The sequence below is a fragment of the Dermacentor andersoni genome, chromosome 4 (genome assembly GCF_023375885.2).
Source record: "Dermacentor andersoni chromosome 4, qqDerAnde1_hic_scaffold, whole genome shotgun sequence".
Taxonomy (NCBI): Eukaryota; Metazoa; Arthropoda; class Arachnida; order Ixodida; family Ixodidae; genus Dermacentor; species Dermacentor andersoni.
In genome coordinates this window covers 177103223-177130112 of record NC_092817.1, presented here as the reverse complement: position 1 = coordinate 177130112, position 26890 = coordinate 177103223, and the positions used below count along the sequence as shown (strand labels likewise).

Genomic DNA, 26890 nt, shown 5'->3' with positions numbered 1-26890 from the left:
CCGCGTAAAGCTCGTGTGGGAACCGTCTATCACGCATATAATACTCCCGATAGAAGAGCCGTCATATTCCACGTGATCTGCAAGAAGCTTGGGCAAGGGAGTACAACGCTGGGCGCCTTCTCACCTCACTGCGGAGAATACGAAACTTTTCTTGCAGCGGCTGAAGAAGAACACGGTGTTTTGAAGACTGATCTAGGCCACTTTTGGGGTGAATTCTCCGACAGTCTGTCAGGTCATTCGTTCATTGTAGCACTGAGCTTTCGCTGTAGTTGTTAAAGTTGGTGCACATAGCTATGTTCACTTCTACAGACATTCTTGCTGTACAAGGCAGGTGGTGCACGCATACAGAGTGCGACTGTGCTGAGTTTACCAGAAAAAATTCACCGACGTCTGACGCCTCAGGAACAGAATTTCCATATGGATGGTGCATATACTGCGGCCCCTCTCCTGCGATTTATGGACGATTTGAATGTATATGTAAGTACGTTGGTCACGGCTCGCTCTTATTCAATAGCGGCTAACTTTATTTGCCAGGATATCCGGTGTCTGCTTGTCTCGTGCGTGTAGCAGAATTTACCAAAATAGTGCATTTAATGGAAAGCGAGAACCTTCTACGCGAGCAGTAGCTTTGATTGAAACAAAATATAGTCAGCCTCGTACATTTCTGAGGAAATTTTAACGCCGGGCTGTTGAATTACTCTGAATTGCTCTGTTTATTGTCGTAAAGTATACTAAACTCCCACGACTATAACACGAAGTTAGATTAGAAATTTGTGAAGTGCAGTCGCCCCTCGCGTTACATTCTTGTTCATGACGCGAATACAACATGTTCTTTTTTAATTGTATATTCACCAGCTCACCTTGCTCTCTGTGCCCGCTGCCGCTTTCCCTGATACAAGTGTGGCGACCTAGGAGTTGCCACAGTGCCTTTTCTACTGTGTTTCTTATGATTGAGAACGCTGTTAGTTGCGCATCAATGTACTTACGGAGTATTGCTGCGCACTGCTGCCAAACTTTGACAGTATGCTTGCATGTAATCCCTAAGAATGGCTGGCAATGCTGAAGAAATTACGAAGGCTCTTGAAGACTTCAAACGGGAAATGAGATTAGAGCTGCGTAGTGTGAAGGACAGTGTTAAATTTTGTAGTGACACGTGTGACGAAACAAAGGCAATCGGCGCTGACGTGAAGGCACTTTGACAGGAACTTGGTGAGCTGATGAAGTTCAATGAAACCCTGCAACATGAAAACAAGCGGTTAACGCAGAGAGTTGAAGAGCTGGAGCAGTATACCAGGTTAAACAACTTGGAAATAAAAGGCATCAAGAAAGTCAAGAAAATCGGCGACGTTCTTAAAGAACCAGTTGCTAGCTATGACATTGACACGTGTCACCGGATCCCAACGCGCAAGCCAGGCGAGACCAATATCTTGGTTCGCTTTGTTCGGAGAGATAAGCGTCGTGCGTTTCTTGCTAAGGCCAGGAAGCAAAAGGTTACAAATGACCAGCAGGGCTTATCTGGGACCGACCACGTTTATGTGAAGGAGCATCTTACGCAGACTAACCAACAACTGCTTGGTGCCGCTATTGCCCGCAAAAAAAGTGGCATGGAAGTTTTCCGGACGAGCGGGGGCAAGGTTTTCGCGCGGAAAGATGAACACATGGACGCTGTTAGAATTCAGGATCTAACTGATCTGGCGAAGATGACTAGCTAATAACATTGCTTTTGCAACATGCCCGTCATTCCTGACTTATCACGATGCTTTTTCCACCTACCTGCACTAGATACAATACTGATCATTTTAATTCTAACTTTAAAAATACAAGCAAAATATATTTTTCGGCTTTTCATTTAAATATTGTTGCATGAAAAACAAGCGCGATGATATTGATTTATTTCTGGGGTCGCTGTCAATGAAGTTTGATGTTATGGTTTTTTCTGAAACATGATTCAGCACTGATGGTGACGAGAGTTGTTTCTATTACTATATTTACAATGGTTTATCAAGGCCCCATGGAAGAGGTGGTGGCCTCGCTGTATATGTTAAAAAAATGTCATTCGCACTCTGTGGTTTGCGATGTTACAGTCACAAATCCAAACGTTGAGTGCTTAGCTATATCGTCACAGATTATAATCGTTGCTGCTATGTATAGACCCCCTCAGGGTAACAAACCAAATTTTTTTTTGGTTCTTGCAAAGCCTTTTTACTTTTCTCGACTCTACTAGACTACCTTTCATTTTAATGAGTGATTGAAACATTGACCTATTATCAGATGATTCTCATTCAAGGGAATTACAGAGCCTCATTTCTTCTTACGCATGTATGAACTATATCACTTTGCCTACTAGAATAACTTGCAACACAGCTACTTTATTAAATATCTGTATCTCAAATGTTCAGGCTCCACGCACTAACTCTGGTCTATTATCTTTATATATTTGTGGCCATTTCTCGATATTTTGCTTTATAACTCTCAGATTAAACCGAGTAACAAATGCTGTTACGCATATGACCAGAGATATTAATGATTTTGCTCTCAACGAGTTTCCTAAACTAATCCAAGGTACTAACTGGGAATCTATGTACGAGATATCTGAAGTTAATACAGCATATCGTGAGTTTATTGATATTTTCTTAACCCAATATAACGCAGCTTTTCCACAAATAGAGAGAATCATTTATGTTAAGAAGTTTAAGAAGCCTTGGATGAACAAATCACATTAGGCAAGGATAAGAAAGAAAAATAAAATGTATCATGAGTTTCTCCATAGCAGAGATCTGGCTCTGCTTTCTCAATTGAAACAATTTAGAAATAAACTGAACAAAGACTTAAAAAATCCTAAATCTAATTATTACATAAGCCATTTTTCTCGTATTCAAATTGATAGTCATAAAGTTAGGCAAGAGGTTAACAACTTGAATATATAAAACAAAATGCACACAACTTAGTGAAATAATTGCAGCTGATGGTAAATTAACTGGCAGTGAGCTATCAAACGACCCGAATGACTCCTTCATTAATGTCGGTTGACCAAATCTTTTTACGCATACTCCGGTTCATAGTTTTATGGGCCTGAACACTCCATTACTGAATTCTATAGCACTCGCACCAACAACCTCTCAAGAAGTAGCTACACGAACATTTTCTTTAAAGAATGATGTATCCCCTGGATATGACGATATAAAAGTAATTCCCCCGAAGTACATATGCACCGTTAAATGCGATGTCTTGTCATACATTATAAACCTTATGTTTTCAACAGGTGTTTTTCCGGACAAACTAAAATTGGCGCGAGTGGTTCCAACATATTGACACTGTACTTATCTTTATCGGGCGACCACGTTTCGCCGCCTACCAAATGTTATCGCACAGCACGGGACGCGCCTGCATGTTCCCGAAGTTTCTGGAAAGTTATCGATGCTTCTATCCGGCTTTCTGTTGTCGCCGAACCTTGTGTTATCAGATTTCATCGCGTGACGTGAATGGTGTAGAACTTTATGGAAGGCACGCGGGTCCCAACAATTAGTCTGGAACATTCGACGACTGCTGTATAAAAGCCGACGCGCTTGGCCCGCTGATCAGATTTTCGACGATCGCCGACCTTGTTCGCCGCTATAGGTGGGCTATAAGTGTAGCCTGTTTTTGTGGGCAAAGGTTTGCCCAATAAAAGTTAGTCTTTGCCTTACACAGTATTGCTAATGTGTTCTTGAACGTCACCACCACGTGACAATGTAAAGGTGGTGACTTGAATAAACTGTCTAATTACCAACCTATTTCTGTATTACCTGTTCTATCAAAAGTTTTTGAAAGCGTTATTAATTGAAGAATAGCCATTTTTTTCCATAGATACAATGTCATTGCTGATTCACAGTATAGGTTGATAAAAAAATAGGTCCACCGAACAAACGCTGTTAGTTGTTAAAGACAAAATAACAGATAATATTGAATGGAAAAAATATACGCTTAGTCTAATTTTAGATTTTCGCAAGGCCTTTGATTGCGTACATCATGATACTCTCCTTAAGAAGCTTTGTGACTACGGGGTTCGTGGTATTGCGCTGAACATGTTCAAAAGTTACCTGAGTAATAGGTCCCAATACATACGAACAAATAACATCCCCTCCGATACACAGACAATAATGCATGGTGTCCCGCAGGGATCAATACTAGGGCCTTTAAATATTCATTACATATATCAATGACCTAGCCGATATATATAATTCTCCAGATCTGGTAATGTACGCTGACGACACACAACTTTTCTTTTCCCCTGCTAATTACCCGCCCTCCAAAGTATGGTGAACACTTATTTACTGAAGCTTCGTGATGGGTTACACGCAAATCAGCTTAATTTAAATATAAATAAAACAAACTATATTTTTTCATGCCGATCAAAACCATGAAACGTTATTCTATACATATTTATTATGATAATTCAAAAATCAACATAGCATACTACAAGCTGTACAAGTGTATTATCTACGGCTGTTACAATAAATTCGTAGAAACAGTTTGTACTCTATTACTGACAGTACTATAAATTACAACATTCGTGAGGTAAAACTACGTGTACCGCGAACGCGCACGAATTATGGTAAAGAAAAGCTAAATTTTCCAGTACCCATTGCCTTCAACAAATTTCCCTTTACAGATGATTTCTTTTTATCTAAAAATGTGTTCAAGAAAAACATGAAACGAAGTTTGATTGAAGGCGAAACTCAAATGTAAGAAAGTGTCTCTACCGTTTGTTTATACGTATGTTTCTCTCTATCTTTGTTGCGGATAAGTGCTGTAGTTGCATGTTTTCGTATCTTAATTCACCAGTCATGTACGCATTGCATTTGTACGTGTATAACTTTGAGTGCTTGCATATTACGTTGCACATGTTTGTATTTTTCCCGAATTAAGTTTCACTGTGCGCATTGTAGCGTTCTTTTGACATATTTTGTCACGCCTTCTATGTACATTTTTTTTTTTGCCTTTATGTTGTTACTGCCAACTGTATGGGTACCGGGGCCTCGTCAGGCCTTACCGCCTTTTGTCCCGGTCCCCTCTTTTCCTTTAAAAGAAGAATGAACTTCACTTCACTTCACTAATAGCAACCTTGAGCAAAATGACTGGCGCCGTCGTGCAGGTGCCTTAAGCGAGCGGTCTTGCGGTCCCGCGGTGCACCACCACGCAATCTGTAGGATACTCTGGCGTCCTTGATTGTATCGCGGGCACTTCTGAACGTCGCTGCTGCAATAAACTTGGCGTGTGTCTCGGAGGACGACGTCGTTCTCGCCGACAGTGACAAAGGCGTCAGCTTTCGTCCTTTCACTTTATTTTGCGAGGGCAGTTCGCAGCAACGATGAATGAAGCCCTTCCGGCATTTGCTTATAAGCGTCGTTGCCTGTTTTCCTGCGGCATAGGTTCACGTTATAAGCTTAATATAAATAGTTGTCGTTTTATGGTAGTCCAAAAGGCCATCTTGCGTTATATCTGTGGTCGCGTTATTTACGCGCAAATACTGCATCCGCGCCCAACGAGAAAAATAATTTTCCCGTGGCTTGGTAGCCCGTGATAGCGACATAGATCATTCACACCTCAGTCAGAAACGCTATAGAAGGACAACCTGCTTCTGGAGTGGAGATACCTGTTGACCAGATAAAAAGGCTGACAAGGGAATCTTTTTCACTACGACTTCAAGAAGCAGTGACTTCAATGCCCACGTATGTGCTAAATATTGAACTGGTAAGGAAAGCAAATATGTTGCTTGAGCACCCGATGAAGCAGTTGTGTGATAGTGTTCATAGCTGATGAAAGCAAAGCAATGATCCAGGCGTTTTAAAAAATTCCCGCTTGGGATTGAGAAAAGATTCAAAAAGACTCATATTTGGAATTCATATACACATTCTCGTGGTTCAACAGCCTGCAGGTACTGTTTATTAGGCTTGCAGTTCCTTTCCTAATAAGTATTCAAGGAATAAAAGCAATCACTTTTTCGTTTTTCATACCGCCGAGACAAGTTCACATAGAATGCCATTCCTGTCAAAGTTGGCATCTCGATTGTGCTTGAAATTAAGCGTAACTACGTATTCTTAGCTCATTTTCGCTTGGATAATAAAAGGTTACTACTTTTGTAATATGGCACGCTTACTTTGCCCTCCGAAACATTGCACAGACGCCGCAACTCTAAGTTTGTGCGGCGTGCGAAACTCCGCTGCGCAATCGCTATGCGATTAACATGCCCGCCTTTCAACTGCATATAATTACTCAACCTTGCGTTGCCCTTCGGGAGGGACATTCGTTTCCAAGATTTCCCAGGTGTCCAGGTGACATAACAACGACGATATGACGCCATTGCAACGAAGTATTGAAAACAAGAGCCGGAGGTGCGAATCCAGCCTGCTTCTGAGCTTTATAAATGCTTACGCTGCAAATAGAACCGATCCACTTCATTATAGAAGTCACAGCACTGCACGGCACACGCAGCAGAGGCACAACCTAAGTAGACGAGTAGCTCCATAGGAGCTCCATTTTCGGCGACACACGGTACAGGTTCTTCGTGGCGAAGTCTGGACGATCTGAACGGTCCGTCCCGCGTCGACAGCGAGCTGCAGCTTGTGCTGCGGCCTGCCCTGGTTTCTACGCAGGGGTCTGCTGAATCCGATGGAGCCAGTGGCGTAGCGACAGGGGGGGCCGGGGGGCCATGGGCCCCGGGTGCAAGGGGCCAGGGTGGGGGGGAGGGGTGTCAAATACGTCTGAAGACACCCCTCTTTCCGTCGGCTTGAGTGAGCGCAAATGGCAAAGAATGCTCCGGTATCCAGTAGCCCGAGCTCATGTACCCGATGCGTTGCGCCGCAGAATTGTCGGTTGAAGCTCTAACACCCCACGAAATAATTGCACGAATGTGCGGGCTAAAAAATTTACTTCGCAAAATGGTCGCTAAACTACTCGCCTTAGCGGAACGTTTCATGTGGGGTGGGCTCGTGCCGTGCATTCATGCTGGGAGCAGGCGTCGCTAAACATACAGTCGGGCGTTATAAGGCGTTGAGGCTCTTGGGTCCCTTTCCGTTCCGAACGCGCAGCGAAGACGAACAAAGACAGCAGTGAGAGGGCGTACAACGAGCGCGCCCGGCGCTCGCGTTTACGGCGAAGCGTTCGTTGAGAGCGACATTGCATGTGTAGTGACTTTTGAAGGAGAGGAAGAGAGAAGTGCAGTGCCGTAACTGTCTCTCAGAGGAGGAAGCACTGCACAGAAAGGGGAGTGGGGAGAAAAAGATCAGGGAGAGAAGGAAAAGAAGGCGGAAAGAAATAACAAGAAGGGTGAAGAAGCAATGCGGGGCTTACAGCCGCGCTCTCAGCGGCGTGTCACAGAAAAAGTCAAGTAGGAACGACATTGCATAAGTGCGGCCGTGAAAAGTCGCGAATCAGATTCGCTGGATCATCTTCAGACTCGGTGCCTGGAGTTCCTGGAATTTATCGCCAAATGGAACTTCTTACTTACTGTTATCTTTCGCTTGTTCGTAACGATCTGTGTGTGTCAGTTGCATCATGCGAAAGGAACTTTTCCAAGTTAAAGCTGATCAAGACGTCTCTGCGCTCCGCCATGAGTGATGAAATGCTATCAAACGTAGCGATACTGACCATAGAAAAAGAACACGTAAAAAATATATAATCTTTACTACTCTAATTAATGAGTTTGCAGAAGCGAAGTGTCGGCAAAAGAACTTCTGAAGGAAATGTGTCCTTACCGGTCATTACATTAGTGCAAAAGGCTCGATGTCCCACCATGGTTTCTGCATCGGCGATATGTATACAATGTTCTATTTATCAATTTTGAATCGTTGTATTCGTTCGTTATCAGTTTCGCGGTGTTCAATGAAAGATATTTCTCCTAGTCCTAGCTAACCGTTTCTTTATCATATTGTTGTTGTGTGACTTCATGTCACAAGTACAGTGTCTGTGTCAACTACACGGAATTTTTTAAAAAGAAGATTAATTGCGCAATAATATTTCCCGATATTCTATGACGTTATGTATTTTTGCGATTACTAGGAACTTGGTAGCGTGAAAAATATGGCAGATAAGTTATAACCATACCCTGAATAATCCTTTAATTAGTGCTTATAGAGGAAGCACTTCAATTCGAGAATCGAGGACTCAAAGTCATATTATTAACTCAAGAAAAACTTCTTAAACAAAATTGTTTTCGGTGCTACAGCCTACAGTACTTTGGCACTGCGGGTGGCGCCCAGTATGGCAGCAGCGACAGAAATATTAAATAGTGGACCAGTGACGTTGATCCTTCAATCATCTCCACTGCAAGTGCAGACCAACAGTAGTGCAAGCTTTCGTTGGCACAGGTTTCATCACGGCCTTTTCTTTTATGGTGACGCCAAGAATCGACGCGAAGCGTGCTCTATTCTGTTCCCAATCTTGAGGTGGTACCGCAGCTCGGATAATCACGTTTGTCCGTATAGCAGCAAATAAAAACAAGGTTTTATCGATCAGAATAAAGAGAACTCGCAATTGTCATAGCATTGGCGCCCGCGCCGCAGGTAGGCAGGTGGCATTTTCTAATAGGGTGGGGAGATCAGCGTCACTGACACATAATCGAATTTTCGTTTTCGTTCAGGGCTGCCCGCAGGTAAAATACTGCGCGCCATAGTACCTACGACAATTTTTGTGAAGTTGTTGTTGTAGGGAAAGATATGAATGTCGGGCTTCAATTTTGCAAATGCAAAATTGCCGTTAAAATTGGTAATTAAACCTTTATAAAGATATTTTTTGTTACCTGTGACGTGAGCCATATTTTCCATGATGCCGCATTTGTATTGGCTGCCAAGCCTTACAGTCTGACAGAAGATGTGCACATGCGCTTATCACAAGTTATCAGTGCAGCATCCTGTGTTACTTGGCGCAGAAAAAACAGCGTGTATACCTGCCGCATTCGCGATCTTTGGGAAAGAAAGCGAAGGAGAGGGGGACCCTGGGGATGTGCGCGGTTTCCAAGGTGGCTGTAGTGGTACTGAAGTCCGGAAATTGTCGACATCCTCGCCTTCCTCGACTTCACCCGGCGGGGGAGGGGGGGGGGTGACAGAAGGCCTATGGGCCCCGGGTGCAAGACCACCTAGCTACGCCACTGGATGGAGCTCTACTATTCGCTTCAGCAGCGATTCTTACTTTGCATGGAGGCGTCATGACGAGTACAGAACAGTACACACAGCTATCCAGACTACGTGGCGTACATGTCACGTCCCTTGACCCATGGCACAGTACATTGCTGTTGATGATTATGATGATAAAGATGGTTTATTGCCATTCCCTTCGGAACGAAGTGGCATAAGACTCGCCTAGCCTGCTTGGGTTAACGAGGTCCAGCTACGTGTAGCGCGCAACTGCTATATGAAACTTGTTCATGTTAGTATACCTGATGGAACATAACGGAACTGCAACACAAGGCGTATACATATTGATGCTAGGCTGCGGGCATGTCACATCGCGTGTGAAGTGGCATGATACGATGCTAATGAGGATGACGATGATGTATTAGCGTTCGCTTTGAAACGGGTTGGTTACAGTCACTTAGCCTGCTTGAATTAATGAGGTATACCATTTACGTTTTGATAACGTCGTCATTTATATGTCGCCATATTATTTTTCTGTCTCAAGACATCATGTACCTTGTACCGTTATTTGTGCAACTGGTACATGGCGTGCCACCTGGTGTAAGAAGATGCAACTGCAATGCAAAGAGTGCACGTATACACGCTACGCGGCGCGCATGTCACATGAACTGATGCTAATGATGGGGATGATGATGATTTATTGGTATCCCCTTTTAAACACGGCGCAGACGTAGTCACCTAGCCAGCTTGTTTTGATCACGTACGCAATACATCTGTTTTGTAGCATTCTTGTATACACCACCATAAGCTTCTTTTTCTTCTCCTAACCTTCTATAAAATTAAAATTAAGTTATGGGGTTTTCCTTGCGAAAACCAATATCTGATTATGATGCACACCGTAGTGGGGGACGTCTAATTATTTTGACCACCTGGGGTTCTTTAAGGTTCACCTAAATCAAAAAGCACGGTTGTTTTTGCATTTATCCCTCCTTCTAATGCGGCCGCCGTGGCCAGGATTTCATAGCGCGACCTCGTACTTAGCAGCGCCACATCATATAAGCCACTAAGCCACCGCAATTGGCGCAATCTTCTTGAACTGCGTTGTACCGCCACCAGTGTATCTGCCACAGGGCGCTCTTGCTGATGGAATAATAGGCAACTGCATGGGCAAAATTTGCGCATACCGACGATGCGCGACGCGCATGTCACATCGCGTTTCCCGTGCACCCTAGGATGCGTTTATGGAGCATTTTTCCGCTGCATGCTAGCAAGCGCTGGCGTGGCTCAGTGGTAGAGTAGCTGACTCCCTCGCAGCGAGCCCTGGTTTGATTTCGACAATAGGTGGGATTTTTTTTTCTCACTCACATCGATAACTCCTGCGGACACCGGTGAAGGAGGCGCCGGCAGACTCCACTGCCAACCGAAACGGCTACTGGAATGACCCGTAACTGCTTACGCTATCAAAAAATGAAGTCACGGTACCAACATACTGCGCTTGATGTGGTAGGCAACCTTATGTAATAATTGAGTCCGCACTTGTGCAAAACAAATACGAAAGAAGGAACAGACACTTAGATGAGCGAAAATAGAAGAAAAGGGCACCGGCCCCTTCGCCTTTCCTGTCTCTTTTCGCTTGTACGAATGTCAGCTGCCAATGAGTGCTGGCTAGCCAAGTTTTTTTCACATTCCAGTGTACATATACGGCGTTTTCTTTCGAAACCATCCCTTCTATAGCGCTGTATGTCGAACGTTTCACAACCGTCATTCTAAACATGAAACCGCCATACAACGCGCCATTACACCATTCCTCTAACCATACTCACCAAGGTTGTGCTGTATGGTCGATGCACTCCACTCGGGTACTTGTAGGTCGTGGGCGGTGATATGAGGCAGCCAGGGTAGTCGTCCATGCTTTTGTAGAGGTGACTTATGGCCACGAGGATGTCTGGTTTGCTAGAGAAGAAGTCCCTGCAACCGAGCGTTAACATGAGTTTCTCAAAACACCGCCAGATAGCTCCAGAGGGCATTGTGCGGATGGCCACCAAGTTCTCGTTCGAAAGGGGAGAAGAGAGGGGGTTAACCGAGGGGCCCCATTTCATCAGTCATATAATAAGAATCTAACACTGACACCAAGGACAACACAGAGGAAATTAGTTGTGCTTAATAAATGAAATAAAGAAACGATAAATGGATGAAAAAACAAGTTGCCGGAGGTGGGGAACGATGCGAAGAGTGTGGGATCGTTCCCCGCCTGCGGCAAGTTCTTTTTTCATCCACTTTAATTTCCATGAATTTATCGTTTCGTTATTTCATTTATTAAGCATAACTAATTTCGCCTATGTTGTCCATGGTGTCAGTGTTTGTTGGCTTCTTATGATATCGCTCGGAAGGAGTCACATACGCCTCTGTCGTGTTCCTAACATATACATTATACATGTTCTCAACCACCCCCCTTCGCGGCGTCCACGACAGCGACAACAGCAGCAGTAAAAAAATTGGAGGAACTTGCACATCAAGCTTCACTTCAAAAAGCAAGCCTGCAAACTCGAGGAAAGTGTTCACATTTTCGGCATAACAACGTCTGGATTCACGCTGCATATTTAAATATACCCCCCCCCCCCCTCAAACCCTATAAACGCACGCCTTACGTGCATCCCAATAGCGTGATCCCGAATCCATCATAGTGCCGACAATGCAAATCGCCAATGTTCAGTCCAAACCCGACGGCGCAAAAACGTGACATATTTCCATCGCCTCCCTGTTTGTGCCGTGCTTGTCATTTTCCTCGTGAAATTTCGTGCGTTCTTCGTGCCTCCTTGGCACAATGAAGGCAGCTTGGAGTTAAGGAGAAGTAAGCGTCAATGGGTAGCATGGACCATTGGCCCCCATGCGAGTAGTGTATGTAGTGTGAACTTCCGCTTCCAGGCTTGTGACGAACATGAGACGTTAGAGTCCTGAGAAGCGAGCAACGTCGACACTGAGATGGATCATAGCGAATTTTGCTATCTTGTTGACTGGTGTCAGTGTTGAGGCGGGCACGTTGGCGACACCGGGCAATGTGCGAAACAAACTGCTCACACACTGATGTGGACGAAGGCACGAGGACACCAAAGAAAGAAACGTCGAAGGTAGGTATCGGTCGGCGACCATACACAAGGAAAACGGGCGAGTACCCCGTAGTGCGTTGGACGACCGTGTTGTATGCGAAAGTGGCGAATGGTAGAATGGCATCCCAATTGGTGTGGTCAGGTTTGATGTACATAGGTATCATCTCGGACAGCGTGTGACGAAAGCGCTCTGTGAGACCATTAGTTTGAGGGCGGTAGCTGGAAGCTGGAAGTCGTTTTATGCATGGTATTGGACGCACGGAGAACATCGTCGAGAAGTTTAGAGAGAAATGTTCTGCCGCGGTCACTCAAAAGGACACGTGTGGTTCCATGCGGTAAAAAGATGGCTTCCAAGAAAAAGGCTGGAACCTCCTCGGCGGATCCCGAAGACAGTGCGGCTGTTTCAGCGTACCGTGTCAAGTGGTCTACAGCTGTGACGATCCATCGTTTACCGCGAGTGGTTAAGGGTAGTGGTCCATAGAGGTCGATACGACAACTGCGAAAGGAACTTGAGGACATGGGACAGGCTGGAGCAGTCCAGCCGGAGGTGAGGTCAATCGTTTGCAGTGTTGGCAGAGCGAACAGGAAGCCACGTATTTCGCTAAGCTGGTTGCAAGTCCAGGCCAATAGAAGCGGCTGCGAATTCACTCATAGGTTTTATGGAAACCAAAGTGACCGGCACTAGGGTCGTCGTGATAGGTCTCCTATATCTGGGCCCGAAGTGATCGGGGAACGACAGGAACCCAACGGTGTAGTTCGGGATGAAACACGTACACGTATAATATCGAATTTTCGATCTTGGAAGTTCTTCAACTGCCGTCGGAGCCGAGCGTTAGTTTGAAGAGGTGATCCGCGAACACGTTCCCTAACGGAGTGGCAGTAGGAGTCATTACGTTGGCTAGAGGCAAATATATGAGAATGGCTCGAAGGGAGCCGGTCCATAGCTGCGAGAGAAGGGAATGCAGGCGACGCGCCCTGCGGTTTCCTCACGGAAGGTGGTAAGCAAGCAGCGTTTGAAGACGGTGGTAGGGGACAACGAGAGAGAGCATCTGCATCCTGGTGTTTCTTTCAAGACTTGTAGGTGACGTCAAAGTCGTATTCTTGTAAACGAAGTATCCAACGGCCGAGACATCCCGTTAAATTCTTTGGCGTCACCAGCCAGCACACGGCGTGGTGATCAGTTACGACCGCAAAGTGGCTGCCGTACAGATCAGGCCAGAATTTTTGGACGGACCAAACAACGGCGATACACTCTTGCTCGATAATCTTATAATTTTTCTCTGCAGCTGTTAGCGTGCGACTTGCATATGCAACCACACGTTCTTCAGAATTTTGCTGACGTTGCAGAAGAACAGCGCCAATACCGTGTCGGCTGGCGTCAGTATGTAGAAGAGTGGGTGCGGTGTTGTCGAAATGACAAAGCACAGGTTCGGACGTGAGGGCACGCTTGAGGGTGTCAAAAGCAGTTTGGCATTCGTCCGACCATACCTAGGGAGCTCCAGAAGGAAGGAGTTGATGGAGCGGAGCCGCAATGGCGGCAAAGTTACGTGTGAAGCGCCGGAAATACGAAGCTAGGCCAAGGAAGCTGTCACGATCCACCCGGGTTCGTGAACAAGGGAGGGCTCGAGGCACCCTACGTTAGACGGATGCTCCGCAGCGTGGTGGTGCTGAACGATGACTGACCGCCGAGCAGCCGTGCTCGTCGGTGTTTATTGCGGTGCGGTGACCAATGTTGCCTGCCGAGCTTAGCAGGCCACCGAGCCTGGCGGCAACGAACATTATGCCTGAAGGGGCGTCATTCTTGCTACACCCCCTTACCCCCAGTGTGTTTGTTAAATAAAAAACAAACGTCCATGTTCACAATATGAGGCTCTGCCTCCACCCTAGCTGGGTCGATGCTGCCTGCTATCCAGGCGAGTAACGGTCCGGTGGCCTCCGCCGTCGAGTTCTCTGCCTGGGCACCGGTGTTGATGGGTCGGGTGTGGCAACGCCGGGTGCTGCCTGAGCCAGCCTCGCTCCATCAGGAGGGTCCGTAGTGGTCTGCCTTGGGAGTGGTGCCGGGTTCGACACCGGTCCAACTGGTGCCGCACCACTGGCTACGGTTGCTGCCTCCGAGGTGGGTGGTGCTGGCGCTAGTCCGCCTGCGGGCTGGAACTCAGACACAAGGTCTGACTACGGGCTAGTTGGAATTCCATGGTATAACTCGTCACCTACAGCGCAAACATAGACGGAGGACAAAAAGGACGACGTAGACAAGCGCTGTCTTAAAGACTGACGGTAGATCCTTTCCTGCCTCATCCATTCGGAGCGCATGATTTTACACGCCATTTTTCCATGCCCTGCAGACGGAAGAAATCCACCGAAGACCGTAAGAACCTCGGCGGGTAGTTGTCCAGTCCGGCTATGAATGCAGTAAGTCAGGATGCGCGCCTGGCAAAGGGCAAAGGTTGTCAAGGTGACAAGGACGGATGGGTGAAGACAAACAGTGTTAGCGATGCCCGACGAACTAGAAATATACTGAAGCAAGGTCTGACTACGGGCTAGTTGGAATTCCATGGTATAACTCGTCACCTATAGCGCAAACATAGACGGAGGACAAAAAGGACGACGTAGACAAGCGCTGTCTTAAAGACTGACGGTAGATCATTGCCTGCCTCATCCATTCGGAGCGCATGATTTTACACACCCTTTTTCCATGCCCTGCAGACGGAAGAAATCCACCGAAGACCGTAAGAACCTCGGCGGGTAGTTGTCCAGTCCGGCTATGAATGCAGTAAGTCAGGATGCGCGCCTGGCAAAGGGCAAAGGTTGTCAAGGTGACAAGGACGGATGGGTGAAGACAGTGTTAGCGATGCCCGACGAACTAGAAATATACTGAAGCAAGGTCTGACTACGGGCTAGTTGGAATTCCATGGTATAACTCGTCAACCGTAACTCGTAACTTGACAACCTTTGCCCTTTGCCAGGCGCGCATCCTGATTTACTGCATTCATAGCCGGACTGGACAACTACCCGCCGAGGTTCTTACGGTCTTCGGTGGATTTCTTCCGTCTGCAGGGCATGGAAAAAGGGTGTGTAAAATCATGCGCTCCGAATGGATGAGGCAGGCAAGGATCTACCGTCAGTCTTTAAGACAGCGCTTGTCTACGTCGTCCTTTTTGTCCTCCGTCTATGTTTGCGCTGTAGGTGACGAGTTATACCATGGAATTCCAACTAGCCCGTAGTCAGACCTTGCTTCAGTATATTTCTAGTTCGTCGGGCATCGCTAACACTGTTTGTCTTCACCCATCCGTCCTTGTCACCTTGACAACCTTTGCCCTTTGCCAGGCGCGCATCCTGACTTACTGCATTCATAGCCGGACTGGACAACTACCCGCCGAGGTTCTTACGGTCTTCGGTGGATTTCTTCCGTCTGCAGGGCATGGAAAAAGGGTGTGTAAAATCATGCGCTCCGAATGGATGAGGCAGGCAAGGATCTACCGTCAGTCTTTAAGACAGCGCTTGTCTACGTCGTCCTTTTTGTCCTCCGTCTATGTTTGCGCTGTAGGTGACTAGTTATACCATGGAATTCCAACTAGCCCGTAGTCAGACCTTGCTTCAGTATATTTCTAGTTCGTCGGGCATCGCTAACACTGTTTGTCTTCACCCATCCGTCCTTGTCACCTTGACAACCTTTGCCCTTTGCCAGGCGCGCATCCTGACTTACTGCATTCATAGCCGGACTGGACAACTACCCGCCGAGGTTCATACGGTCTTCGGTGGATTTCTTCCGTCTGCAGGGCATGGAAAAAGGGTGTGTAAAATCATGCGCTCCGAATGGATGAGGCAGGCAAGGATCTACCGTCAGTCTTTAAGACAGCGCTTGTCTACGTCGTCCTTTTTGTCCTCCGTCTATGTTTGCGCTGTAGGTGACGAGTTATACCATGGAACTCAGAAGTGGCAGTCGAGGGAGCTGGCAAGGTCCCGAGGCGAGGCCTGAAATGTTCGGCGTGTCTGTGCCACATGGCCCCGTCTGGCATGTGGACGAGCAGCGATGAGGCGCTGGCAGGAGACACCACCTGTCCGGCAGACTAGGGTGGGCCAGGACGGAAGTTCCTGGCGAAAACTGGAGCCCGGGACAGCATCATTGGTCAGCAGCCAGCTTCTGCTTCAGCTGCTTCAAGAGCTCTGTGGATCGGAGGTTCGGATGCAAGACGTCCAAGGGTATCGTGACCATCCGACCCAGCAGGAGTTCACAGGGGGCAGGGCCAGTGGGGCATGGTGCGGTGGAGCATGGGGCATCGTGGGGCATGGTCCGGTACTGAAATAGTATCCGGGCAATCTGCGTCCGGAAATCCCTAGTCTGGCTCTTCTTGAGCTTGTCTCTGATGGTATGCACCACCCCCTCGGCTGCACCATTTGAAGCAGAGTGGTACGGCGGGACCATCATCCGGGGGATACCGTTCATCAGCCAGGCCAGGTGCTTCGTGCTGGGGAAAACAGGACCATAGTCAGACACGATGACATCCGGCAACCCCTGGGCGGCGAAGAGGTGTCGTAGTGCTGCAATGGTCGCACCTGCTGATGGAGTGGTGACAGGTAGAACCTCCAACCACTTTGAAAAGGCATCCACCACCACCAAGAAGTAATGGCCCTTGAAGGGTCCCCCAAAATGCACATGTAGGGTCCACCAGGGTCTCTGTGGGAACGGCCAGGGGGTGCTTTCGACATGACGCGAGGCTCGCTGATGCTCCTGGCAGATTTGGCAGCTCTGCACCACATGCAGCCTGGCTTCCGGGTACTCTGGCAGACGAATGCCCAGTGCATGAATCCAGTTTCGGCATAGCAGCGTCGGCGACGACCCCTTCATTAAGCAAAGGGGAAGGGTTGCCTCCCTGTCACCAAAACGAACGCTGACCTATGCCTCACCCTGGACCTGGGAGAGTTTCCCGGAGGAGCTGCGTAGCATCACGTCCCAAGCCTCGACGGACACGCCGGGGAAAGCACGCTTGAAGAGTTTCCCGGCCATTACTGACACGCTGGCCCTTGTGTCCAGCTCCATGGAAATGGGGTACACGCAGATTTTGACAGTCAGCATGTACGGCGGCACAGCGGATGGTACAAGGCCTGTGTGCCAAATGTGGAAAATCGGCGGGTCTTTGGCCACGACGTGGAGCCTGGGTGCGGAAGAACTTGAGCCTGCTACTGCACGCCCCCACTGCATACCCTTGCGATGGCTACCCTGGCCGCGGGCTTATTTGGTACCTAGGCTTGAATGAGGCTACTGCTGCTGTTTGCTGTTCGTCTTCCCCCTTCGGCATACACCTGCCAGGTGCCGAGTTTTCCCGCACGTAAAGCATTGTGCTTGAGATAATTGGCACTGTGAGGGGGAGTAGGCACGACCACAGCCAATGCAGGTACTGCCCTTCGTCGCCAACTCATTGACCGCCGCTTCCGCCGAGGGTGAGCCAGTCGCATGGGAAATCTCGCCGGCGTCCTTGGTGGCAGCTTCCGTTGCCAGCGCTGCCTTCGCGGCGTCGTCCAGCGAGGGGTTGGGAAGCTCCAGGAGTCGCGTCTGCATGGCGGTGTTGTTGATGCCACAGACGAAACGGTCCCGGAGCAGCGAGTCCAGTTGGTCCCCGAAGGCGCAGGCACTCGCTAACCCTCTCCTTCGCGGCGGCTCCATTTGTTGAATCGGAAACGCTCCATTAGTGTGGACGGTGGTGGGTTAAAATGTGAGCGCAGTATGGCGAGCAGCTCACTCAGCGTCTTAACGTGCGGCGTGGCTCGCTTGAGAATTTCGAGCAAGAGACTGAAGATGGGGGTCCCGCAGCTGGCCAGGAAAATGTCCCGCTGTTTGGCCTCGGGTGTGTCGTTTGCCCGGAAGAACACGTGGACTTGCTCCACGTAAATTTGCCAGGCGGACCCATCTCCCTCGAACGGCTCGAGCCTTCCGTACAGCGGCATGGCGGCAGCAACGGGGGGCGGTGTTTCGCCGCTTTCAGTGGCGTGGGACGATCCGTGGGTATTCGTCGCCACTGTCATGAGGATCCCATCCTCGTCGCCAGTGCCACGATCCACCCGGGTTCGTGAACAAGGGAGGGCTCGAGGCACCCTGCGTTAGATGGACTCTCCGCAGCGTGGTGGTGCTGAACGATGACTGACCGCCGAGCAGCCGTGCTCGTCGGTGTTTATTGCGGTGTGGTGACCAATGTTGCCTGCCGAGCTTAGCAGGCCACCGAGCCTGGCGGCGAACGAACATTATGTCTGAGGGGGCGTCACATGCTTGCTACAGAAACTACGCAAGCATTGGCGCGTTCAGGCCTGGGGACGCGAAGGACAGCGGCAATCTTGTCGGGGTCGGGTCGAAGGCCCTCCTTGCTAACAAGGTGTCCGAGCACTTTATCGCTTTTGCTGGCGAAATGGCACTTTTTGTATTCAGCTCAAGGCCAGCAGCTGAGAGGCATGTCGGAGTTCGTCGATGCGCTGCAAGTGCTGATGGAAGGTCGACGAAAATATGATGATGTCAAGATAGCATAAGCAAGTCTTCCACTTTAGGCCCCGTAGTATGGTGTCACTCATTCGCTCAAGCGTGGCGGGAGCATTACACAGGCCTGAAGGCATTGCGTTAAATTCGTAAAATCCATCGGGTGTGGCAAAGGCGGTTTTCTCCTTGTCTGCTTCGTGCATGGGGATCTGCCAGTATCTGGAGCGTAGATCAAGGCTGGAGAAATACTCCGCGCCTTGTAATGAATCTAACGCATCATCGATTCGGGGCAGTGGATATACGTCTTTGTGGGTTATTTTCTTCAAGGCACGGTAGTCTACGCAAACTCGCATAAGAACACCAAAACGACAGGTGACGACCAAGGGCTTCAGGATGGGCGGATCATGCTACGTTTCAGCATGTCGGCAACGTGGGTATCGATGATCTGGCGTTCAGCGGCAGAAACGCGACATGGCCGCCGGTGCACGATGGAAGTTCCATCTTTGTGCATGCGATGAGCCATCGCAGAAGGCTGTCCCAGAAGAGGAGAGTGGACGTCGAAGGAGTCTTTATGCTTGGATAACAACGCCAGTAACTCCCCCGTCTGCTGTGGCGTTAGATCGGAGCTGATGGTACTAGCGAGAACAGTAGCAGGGACCGGATCCATAGCTGTGGATTGTTGTGAAACAGCAGTAGTTGAGGTAAGCACAGAGACAGGCTGTGTGTCCAAGACGCACAAGAGAACGGAGCCTTTAAAAAGGAGGACTGGGTCATTGGTTGTGTTGAGTACAGCCAAAGTGGCCGTGCCGTTGGTGAAGCGAGCAAGGCTGGGTGCCAGAGCAATCCCGTTGGATAAGCAACGGGCTGACGGTACAACTAAAGCGTCACCATCGGTGATGTCAGAGTTTACTACAAGGAGTTGTTCGCGGCCAGGGGGCACCATACAGTCGTCAGCGGTTCGTGCACGTCGTCGGAATTGTCAGTCTCTGCCAAGTTAATGAGGCGTTGACGGCACGAGATGAAAGCAGACGGCGAAGAGAGAAAGTCTCACCCTAGTATAAGCATGTGAGCACAGAAAGTCAACACTGATAACTGGATATGGTGGCGTATCCCGTCGATCGTAACTCTAATGGTGCATTGCGCCGATTGCCGAATCATAACATTATTTGCACAATGAAGAAGAGCGCCACTATAGGGTGTAGTAACTTTGCGTAGACGAGAGCACAAACCAGCGTGAATAATAGAAATAGCTGCTCCCGTATCAATCAATGCTAGGACTGGTACACCTTCTGCACATACGAATAAAGTATTGGCCGGGCACGCTGGAGGAATTGCAGTCTGTGCGAGCCATGTAGCTTTTCCTCCAAAAACTGCACCATCTAGTCTTCCGATCGGTAGTCAGGAGTGCGGGTGTACGGTTGCAAGGGTGATGTCGACCGTCCGAGAGGGGAGGGCGAGTGGCGGTGCCCTGGATGATAGTTGTGAGGCGCTTCGGGAGGTGGAGAAAGTGAGCGTGGGGAGAGCCGGGGCTGGTAAGGACTCGGAGGAAGCAACGGGTCTCTCTCGCAAATATCGTAGCCACGGCGTTCGTCCTGTTGTCGTCTTCGGCAAAAAGGCGATATGTGCCCACGAATACCACAATAATAACAAATTGGGCAAGGCGTAGGCCGGGTAGTGTAAAATTCTGTGGCAGGCTGACGGGGTGGTAGAGTCACAAGGTGGTGGGGGCAGTAGCAGCAGCAGGAGGCGCTATCCGAACAAACGCTGGTTCCACAGCCGCAACCTGAGCGTACGAGGTGGACGGCGAAAGAGGGCCACAGCTCGCAGTGCGGGTCATGGAGGACAGCTCCTCTTTAATGATGTTGCGCAGGCCAGGAACCGAAGGCTGAGGCTGGGGAACGGGAGGACTCAGCAGGCCGCACGCTTGGAGCTCTTCGCGCATGAGAGACCGAATCAGCATACGCACGTCGGTATCCGACGGAGGCGCGTCACCGGTGACAGGTTGTAAACGGATCGCCTGCAGTGCGTCCAGGTGTTGCAATCACATCGCGATCACATCGTTAACGGTATTTGGATTCTTGATCGCCAGTGCGTTGAACGCGACCTGGGCAATGCCCTTTAGGATATGACGCACGCGATCAGATTCCGTCATGGTGGCGTCAGCACGGCGAAAAAGGGCGAGGACGTCCTCGATATAAGAGGGGTATGTTTCCCCGGGAAGTTGTGTGCGTCCATCAAGCCTTTTCTTGGCCACTTCAGAGCGTATGTTGGGAGCGCCAAAAATCTGCTGCAGCTGGTGTTTGAATGCCGCCCAGTCAGGCAAAGTGCTCTAGTGGTTGAGAAACCAATCCTGGGAACGTGAGTGAGGTAGAACGCGATGTTGCGGAGCTTGTGCATATCATCCCACCGGTTGGACTCACTCACGCAAAAGCAACAGCGCTAACACAATGAAGCAATTTTAAACAAAACAAAAAGACCCAAACCGGACAGAACTAACCCAGCATCAAATGCGTACATCCATACAATTGCAAGTATCTGTTGCTCACCAAAGAAACGTTAAAGTTCTGCCGAAAAGTCTTCGGCCTTTATAACACTTGGCGGCAACTCATACCACTCTTTAACTGTTCTAGGGAAAAAAACTGTATGAATGTCTATGACGAGCTATGCTGGATGTAGGAAAAGAAACGTATGTCGAGGCAACTTTATTTGATATGTTGTGTAGTACTTGGTGTAGGGATTATAGGCAATTCCATTTTTCTCGAAGCGCCAATGTTGTACGTCCTGACAGCGTTAGGAAATGACTAGGTGAGTCATTTCGCCTATATTTTCGGTTAATCAGCCGGATGTCCTTTCTCTGGAGGTTTTCAGTTTAGTTAGAGTGGTTTCTTCGTGCGTGAATCATACGACATTTGCTTACTCAAGATCTGGTCTAACAAATGTAGCGTGAGGTAAATGTTTGATGTTAGTGGTGGATAGCTGGAGACGCCTTGTAAGGAAGAACAGTTTTCGCAATGCGCAGAAAGGGACGTTATTCAAATGCGCTGCCCAGTTAAGGCCGTATAGTATAGTCAAACCAAGAAATTTGTGCTGCTGTGTTCTGGTTACGGGGATGCGATTAAGGCTGTAGGAAAAACTATGAGGTGCACTTTTATTTCGTTACTGTCAAGCGAACCATCTTAATTGCGTCAACAGTTATCTATCACTTATAGCACTGTTCAGGTATTTTCGCTAGTGTGCTAGCGAGCAAGGCCTACGTGGTGCACGTAATTACATATGTTCCCCTATATTGTGCAGTCACGTGCAAGAACTTTAATTTTACAATCAACGTTATTATCAACCTCACTTACAAAATAAAAACTAATAGCGCTCTAATGGCTGAGCTCTGTCGGACCCCTGGTCTTACGGGCCCAGTTTAAGATGTTATATTTACAATGACGATGAATTGTCACCGGTGTATCTGAAAACTTTTCTCCTTGTGGTGATAAGTCACAGCAGTAAATTTTGGGATTAGTCTAGTATGGCATACAAAATCAAACGCTTTGCCGAAATGAAATCAAATTAGGTCGTTTTGGTAGGGCTCATTATTGAAAGCAAGGTCGTGCGCTATTTGTGTTAACTGGTCGATTCTCGATAGACATCTTCTAAAGCAATGGCGGACACGTAATCAGAACTTGTCTTCGAGAAATGTAATTAGATGTTTGAAAATAATGTGTTCCAAACTTTAACATTATGTCTTAGTAAGTAGATCGTTAGATGGCACATTAATGTCCCTGAATTATGAATCGGTACAACTTTAGCAGTTTCCTGATATTCAGGTGTGACAACAAGAGTTATTTTGGGATACATTAGGTCAAGACGTTACTATTCTGTTGAGCATCGCTCTTCAAGAACTAATTAGGGGTGTTGCGCGACTGATTGCTTTCTTCACGTCAAGCGCTAGTAACTGATTTGCTATTCCTCAGTCTTTTATTCTTATCGTATCAGCAAGGGGAGATGAAATCTATGGTAGAAAGGGAATTATGTCGAAATCTTTAGTAAAGGCCGAGTGAAAATACTTGCTAAACATGTTAACAAGTGCTTCTTTTTCCACATGTACACGATCTTGGGTATCCGCTGGGCATGCAATAAACAAGTTGAAAAACCGATTAAGCTTGTCTTTCCAGAGGCTGAGGCGATGCTTCATTAAAATAATTATGCTGCGCATGCTTAGATGCTACCTTGAGTTATGCAGCAGCGCTAGGTAGTTGCGATTTATGGTATCCACCCGCCCCACTCATTCTTACGTTACGCCTCGACAGTGTTATTCGACGTTTGACCTGCGTTATTTCTCGTCCTTTCTTTCGTGATGTTTTACTCGTCATTGCAACTGAATAACGCATGCAGTGCGAGATTAAAAGTTTGAAATTATACCAGAGATCCCTGACGTGAACAGAATGATCGGTGGCTATTTCGTGAAATTCTTCATATACATGCGCTAGACCCTTAAAAAAATGTGAGATGAGTTTCACATGAAAGTCTGAAGAGATTTGACATCACAGCCATTAGACTATCTGATGAGTTTCTTTGGAATTTTCTTATGTATTCCTAATGTAATTCTAAAACGTACCGGCCACCGTCTTTCTGTTGAACTCTTGATCAGTGTTTTCTTGTGAGCATGAAATGTATTCCTAATGTGCGCTCCAAAGCAGATATCTTGTGACTTTCTCATGTCTTCCTAATGAATATCTAATGAGCTTATATATTAGACTGCTGGTGCTCATAGCACTCCTGTAAGAAAATTGGCCACCACGTGTTGTAACATTTTCTCTTGTGTCCCAATGGCAGTCAGACCTTATTAAAAGATGTTACCTGTGCCTTTGGCGCTTGATATATGCAGCCTGTATGCATGTTTGAATGTCCAGCAAAGGAGCAGCCCTTTGGCAACATGTACATGGGCCCGTACATATGCCGCATGTTAGACTTTACTTAACGAAAGAAATTTAACAAAAACATTTATTGGGCATATCAATGCTTCCTTAAATGCAGAAGGTTAAATGAAAAGAAAACACAGTATCAGTCTGGTTACGCATGTGATACTTTCCTTTCATTTAATCTCGCTACTTATCATTGAGAAGAGGCTGTTCTTGAGGTGGAGTGTCGTCATCTTGAAGTAAGTGTACGTGTACCCTGCATGGTAGAAAGGACAGAAAATTAACGAAACTTGGCAATCAACTACAGAAATACACGCTGTATCGCCTGCTGCAGAACGATCTGGAGATGTTATAGCAAGTTCTACGAAAAATGTATGTGTTGTCGGTTTACACAAAGTTGAGGAACCACTGTGTGGCCTTTGGGTGCAGCAGTAACTACAGTAAGCAGAAATTGCTCTTGGCTGTGCAAATGCGCGACGTGGATCAGCTGTGACATGCGTATATTTTGTGAACTACTTCAGCTATATCGGTTTCCACTTGACAAAGAACAGCAGTGTCTGAGGATTGCTAGCGTGAATTAGAAGATCTCACTAATTACTTGGCATGGAAATGAGCATAGGAGTGTTTGTGCACGGGCAACCCAATGCATCCCCGAGGCATCCAAGTGCGAGTCGTTATAGAATATTTGCATCAGCTACCGGCAGAGTTCTCATACATTCCAAGGCTACTATTTCATGCCTGTGTTGGCCTCCGGTATGCTGGCATATATCCCAGTCAAGAAATACACCACACCATGTCCGGGGTTTTTTATCGTTTAACCCGAGCGCCGCTTTCTGAGGGAGGGTACAAGTTGAAAAACAAATGCGTAGAAACATGACGAACAAGCTTGCATAGAAAGATCTTAATAAATAAGCATGGCGATTGCTATCCCACGTCATTAGAGAGCATTCCTCTTTGTCATGCAATCATAATGAGCGTTGACTGACACACGTCCCATTTTTGGATGTGGTATTCCTCACTGATTTTGTTGTATCAATCCGTTGCCATAGACGAACAAAACAGACGATCAGTCTAAATCCAGTGCACTGCTTGTCCTCTCAATGCATGGTCAAATGGAACGAGCGCAGTGGTCCTTTGAGTGAATTATGGTGCTCTCCTAAGCGCATGCTGAGGCACCGGCTAGCCTGCATGCCCAATGTACATTGGATAAAATATGCACGTGATCCAAGAGTAGCCTACACTACCCCTGACAGTTACGAGACAAATATTTGGTATCTTTAACTAAGCAAGCCTCGAATGCCTGGGTCCATTTTTCAGTTCACTTAAGGACTGCAATGTACATATATTTCCAGCAAAAATAATTTAAACAGCATATGCACAACAGTTCACAACTGAATTGAGAAAGGCAAGGAGGCGAGCGAGGCTTGCTTGGTTAAAGGTAGCACCAAATTTGTCCAGTACGTGTCAGAGGCACTGTACTGTATTCCTATTACAAGTGGTGAAATGTACATAGGGCGGACTGGCTGGTGCCTAAATATGTACCTATGAGATCACTATATTTCCCTCAAAAGACCAGTATGCTCGTCCGACTTGGCCACACATATCCGCAATGGGGCTTCAGGCCGGATTAGGATTGTTTATCCTTTTCATCTATGGCAGAAAATTGGCAAGAGAAACCTGTCAGACACACCACATAAGTAATAAGTGAGAGCCAGCCCCCATTATCAATGCATGAAGAAAGGCGTCCTTTGTAGATTACAAGGGATAGAAATTATTCTGTGCCTATTTACTTACTTCTTTTTATGCAAGCACCGTTGATCATGATTTTATGCCTTTGTATTACAACTTCTGCCATCCCTCTCAAATTAACTGGTGAACAACACAAGCGCACATCGAGTGCTATTTTGTTAATCGTTCCATCAACTTAAACAGGCAATTGTTAGCCAAGGTCATGTTGTATGGTCTCTCTTCCCTCGCTGCGTAAAATGTGTCCTAAAAAGTTGCGTGAACTGTCAGGCAAATTAAAATGGACACAACAAAGTTTCGCCGAGTGGACACGGCTGGTTCTCAGAAATGCCCAAGAACAGTGATGGGTATCTGTTGGCAAACTGTAGTGTGTGCAAACTAGCTGCGACATTGCTGCAGTAGACACACTCACAACTGCTACAATGCCTACCAGCATGAATAGGGGCAGCTTTTAAAGAAAAATATGAAGAAAGTGTATAAAATACAGCAAGCTTAACAGAAAACACCTCTCTACTTAAGTAAATGCAGCACAATGAATACTGGCCTTCCTATTTCATTTTAAAAATTCGAGTACATGAAATGTGTATTTGCCAGTGGCAGTTATTCTGAGAACAAGACAGACATACTTGTAAATATCAATGTTAAGCAATGGTATGCACACTGCGTACTTGGACCTGTGACATATATGGCACACTACACTTGGAGTTCTTACATGGAGAAAAACAGCACATGTGTGTAGTATAAGCAGGAAGAAAATTATAAAAATATGTGCTACAGCATAGGAAACAGTTCCAAACAAATTAAACCAAAATAAAAACGAGATATACTGCGTAATAGGCAAAAATAAAATGGACTTGCAGCGAAGCGATTGATGCGAGAAGAATACTAAACGACAGGACATGCGAGGTGTAGTTTTAACAGAACAATATAATGTAAGCATAATGTCTACAAACACAAATATGCAGCAAGTGGAATAAAGTTGCATAAATATTTAGCCTATTTAGCAAGCTGCATTAGGTAATATGTCGATACACTTCTCCACTAATGATACCGACATCCTAATTTTGTGAACACGTGCACTTAAAACATACCTGACATGTTCATCCAGATTACACGCCGTGCTGCTGCAACCATGGCCACGGGTTATGTGGACACTGTTGTGGGTCACGGCTTCACCACTACAAAGAGTATTCTGTGTTACCTTACAACTGTGGCAGAATGAGACTATCACATCGTGAACACATGCAAGGAGCATGTAAAAAGAGTCACGAGAAAAATGCCTGTACTGGAGCAGGGTGGCAACAGAGCACAAAGTCGAAGTCACTGATCAATGTCACGATGACAGGGACCCCATCAAATAAGCAAAATTTTACACGCAGCAGCAGCAGCGCATTACATGAATGTTTGTTTACATAACAATTCGAGAGTATTTCATGACATTAAGTAACTCCCGTGTATTGTTTAGTTACGTCAAAGTTATGGCAACACCCTTTCAAAACGAACCTGTACCAGTAGCACGCGGTGATTGCTTACATTTTCTTCCCTTAA

The 26890-nt window shown here is 47.1% G+C and overlaps 1 protein-coding gene and 1 long non-coding RNA gene across 2 annotated transcripts in view; both read right to left on the bottom strand.

Moving 5' to 3' along the window:
- The window catches only part of LOC129384964 (uncharacterized), a 52361-nt gene extending 41172 nt beyond the window's left edge, over positions 1-11189 (bottom strand). The window contains exon 1 of the mRNA XM_055070698.2: positions 10937-11189. Within this exon, the coding sequence (XP_054926673.2) occupies positions 10937-11140 (204 nt within the window). The 5' untranslated portion in view covers positions 11141-11189. The remainder of the gene's footprint in view (positions 1-10936) is intronic.
- A 12471-nt stretch (positions 11190-23660) lies between these two features.
- On the bottom strand, positions 23661-26522 carry LOC140217181 (uncharacterized). The gene is made up of 2 exons (XR_011893702.1): positions 26434-26522; positions 23661-23852 (listed from the first exon to the last, which is right to left on the bottom strand). It is a non-coding gene; the product is annotated as an uncharacterized lncRNA (long non-coding RNA).
- Between the last annotated feature and the right edge of the window lie 368 nt (positions 26523-26890).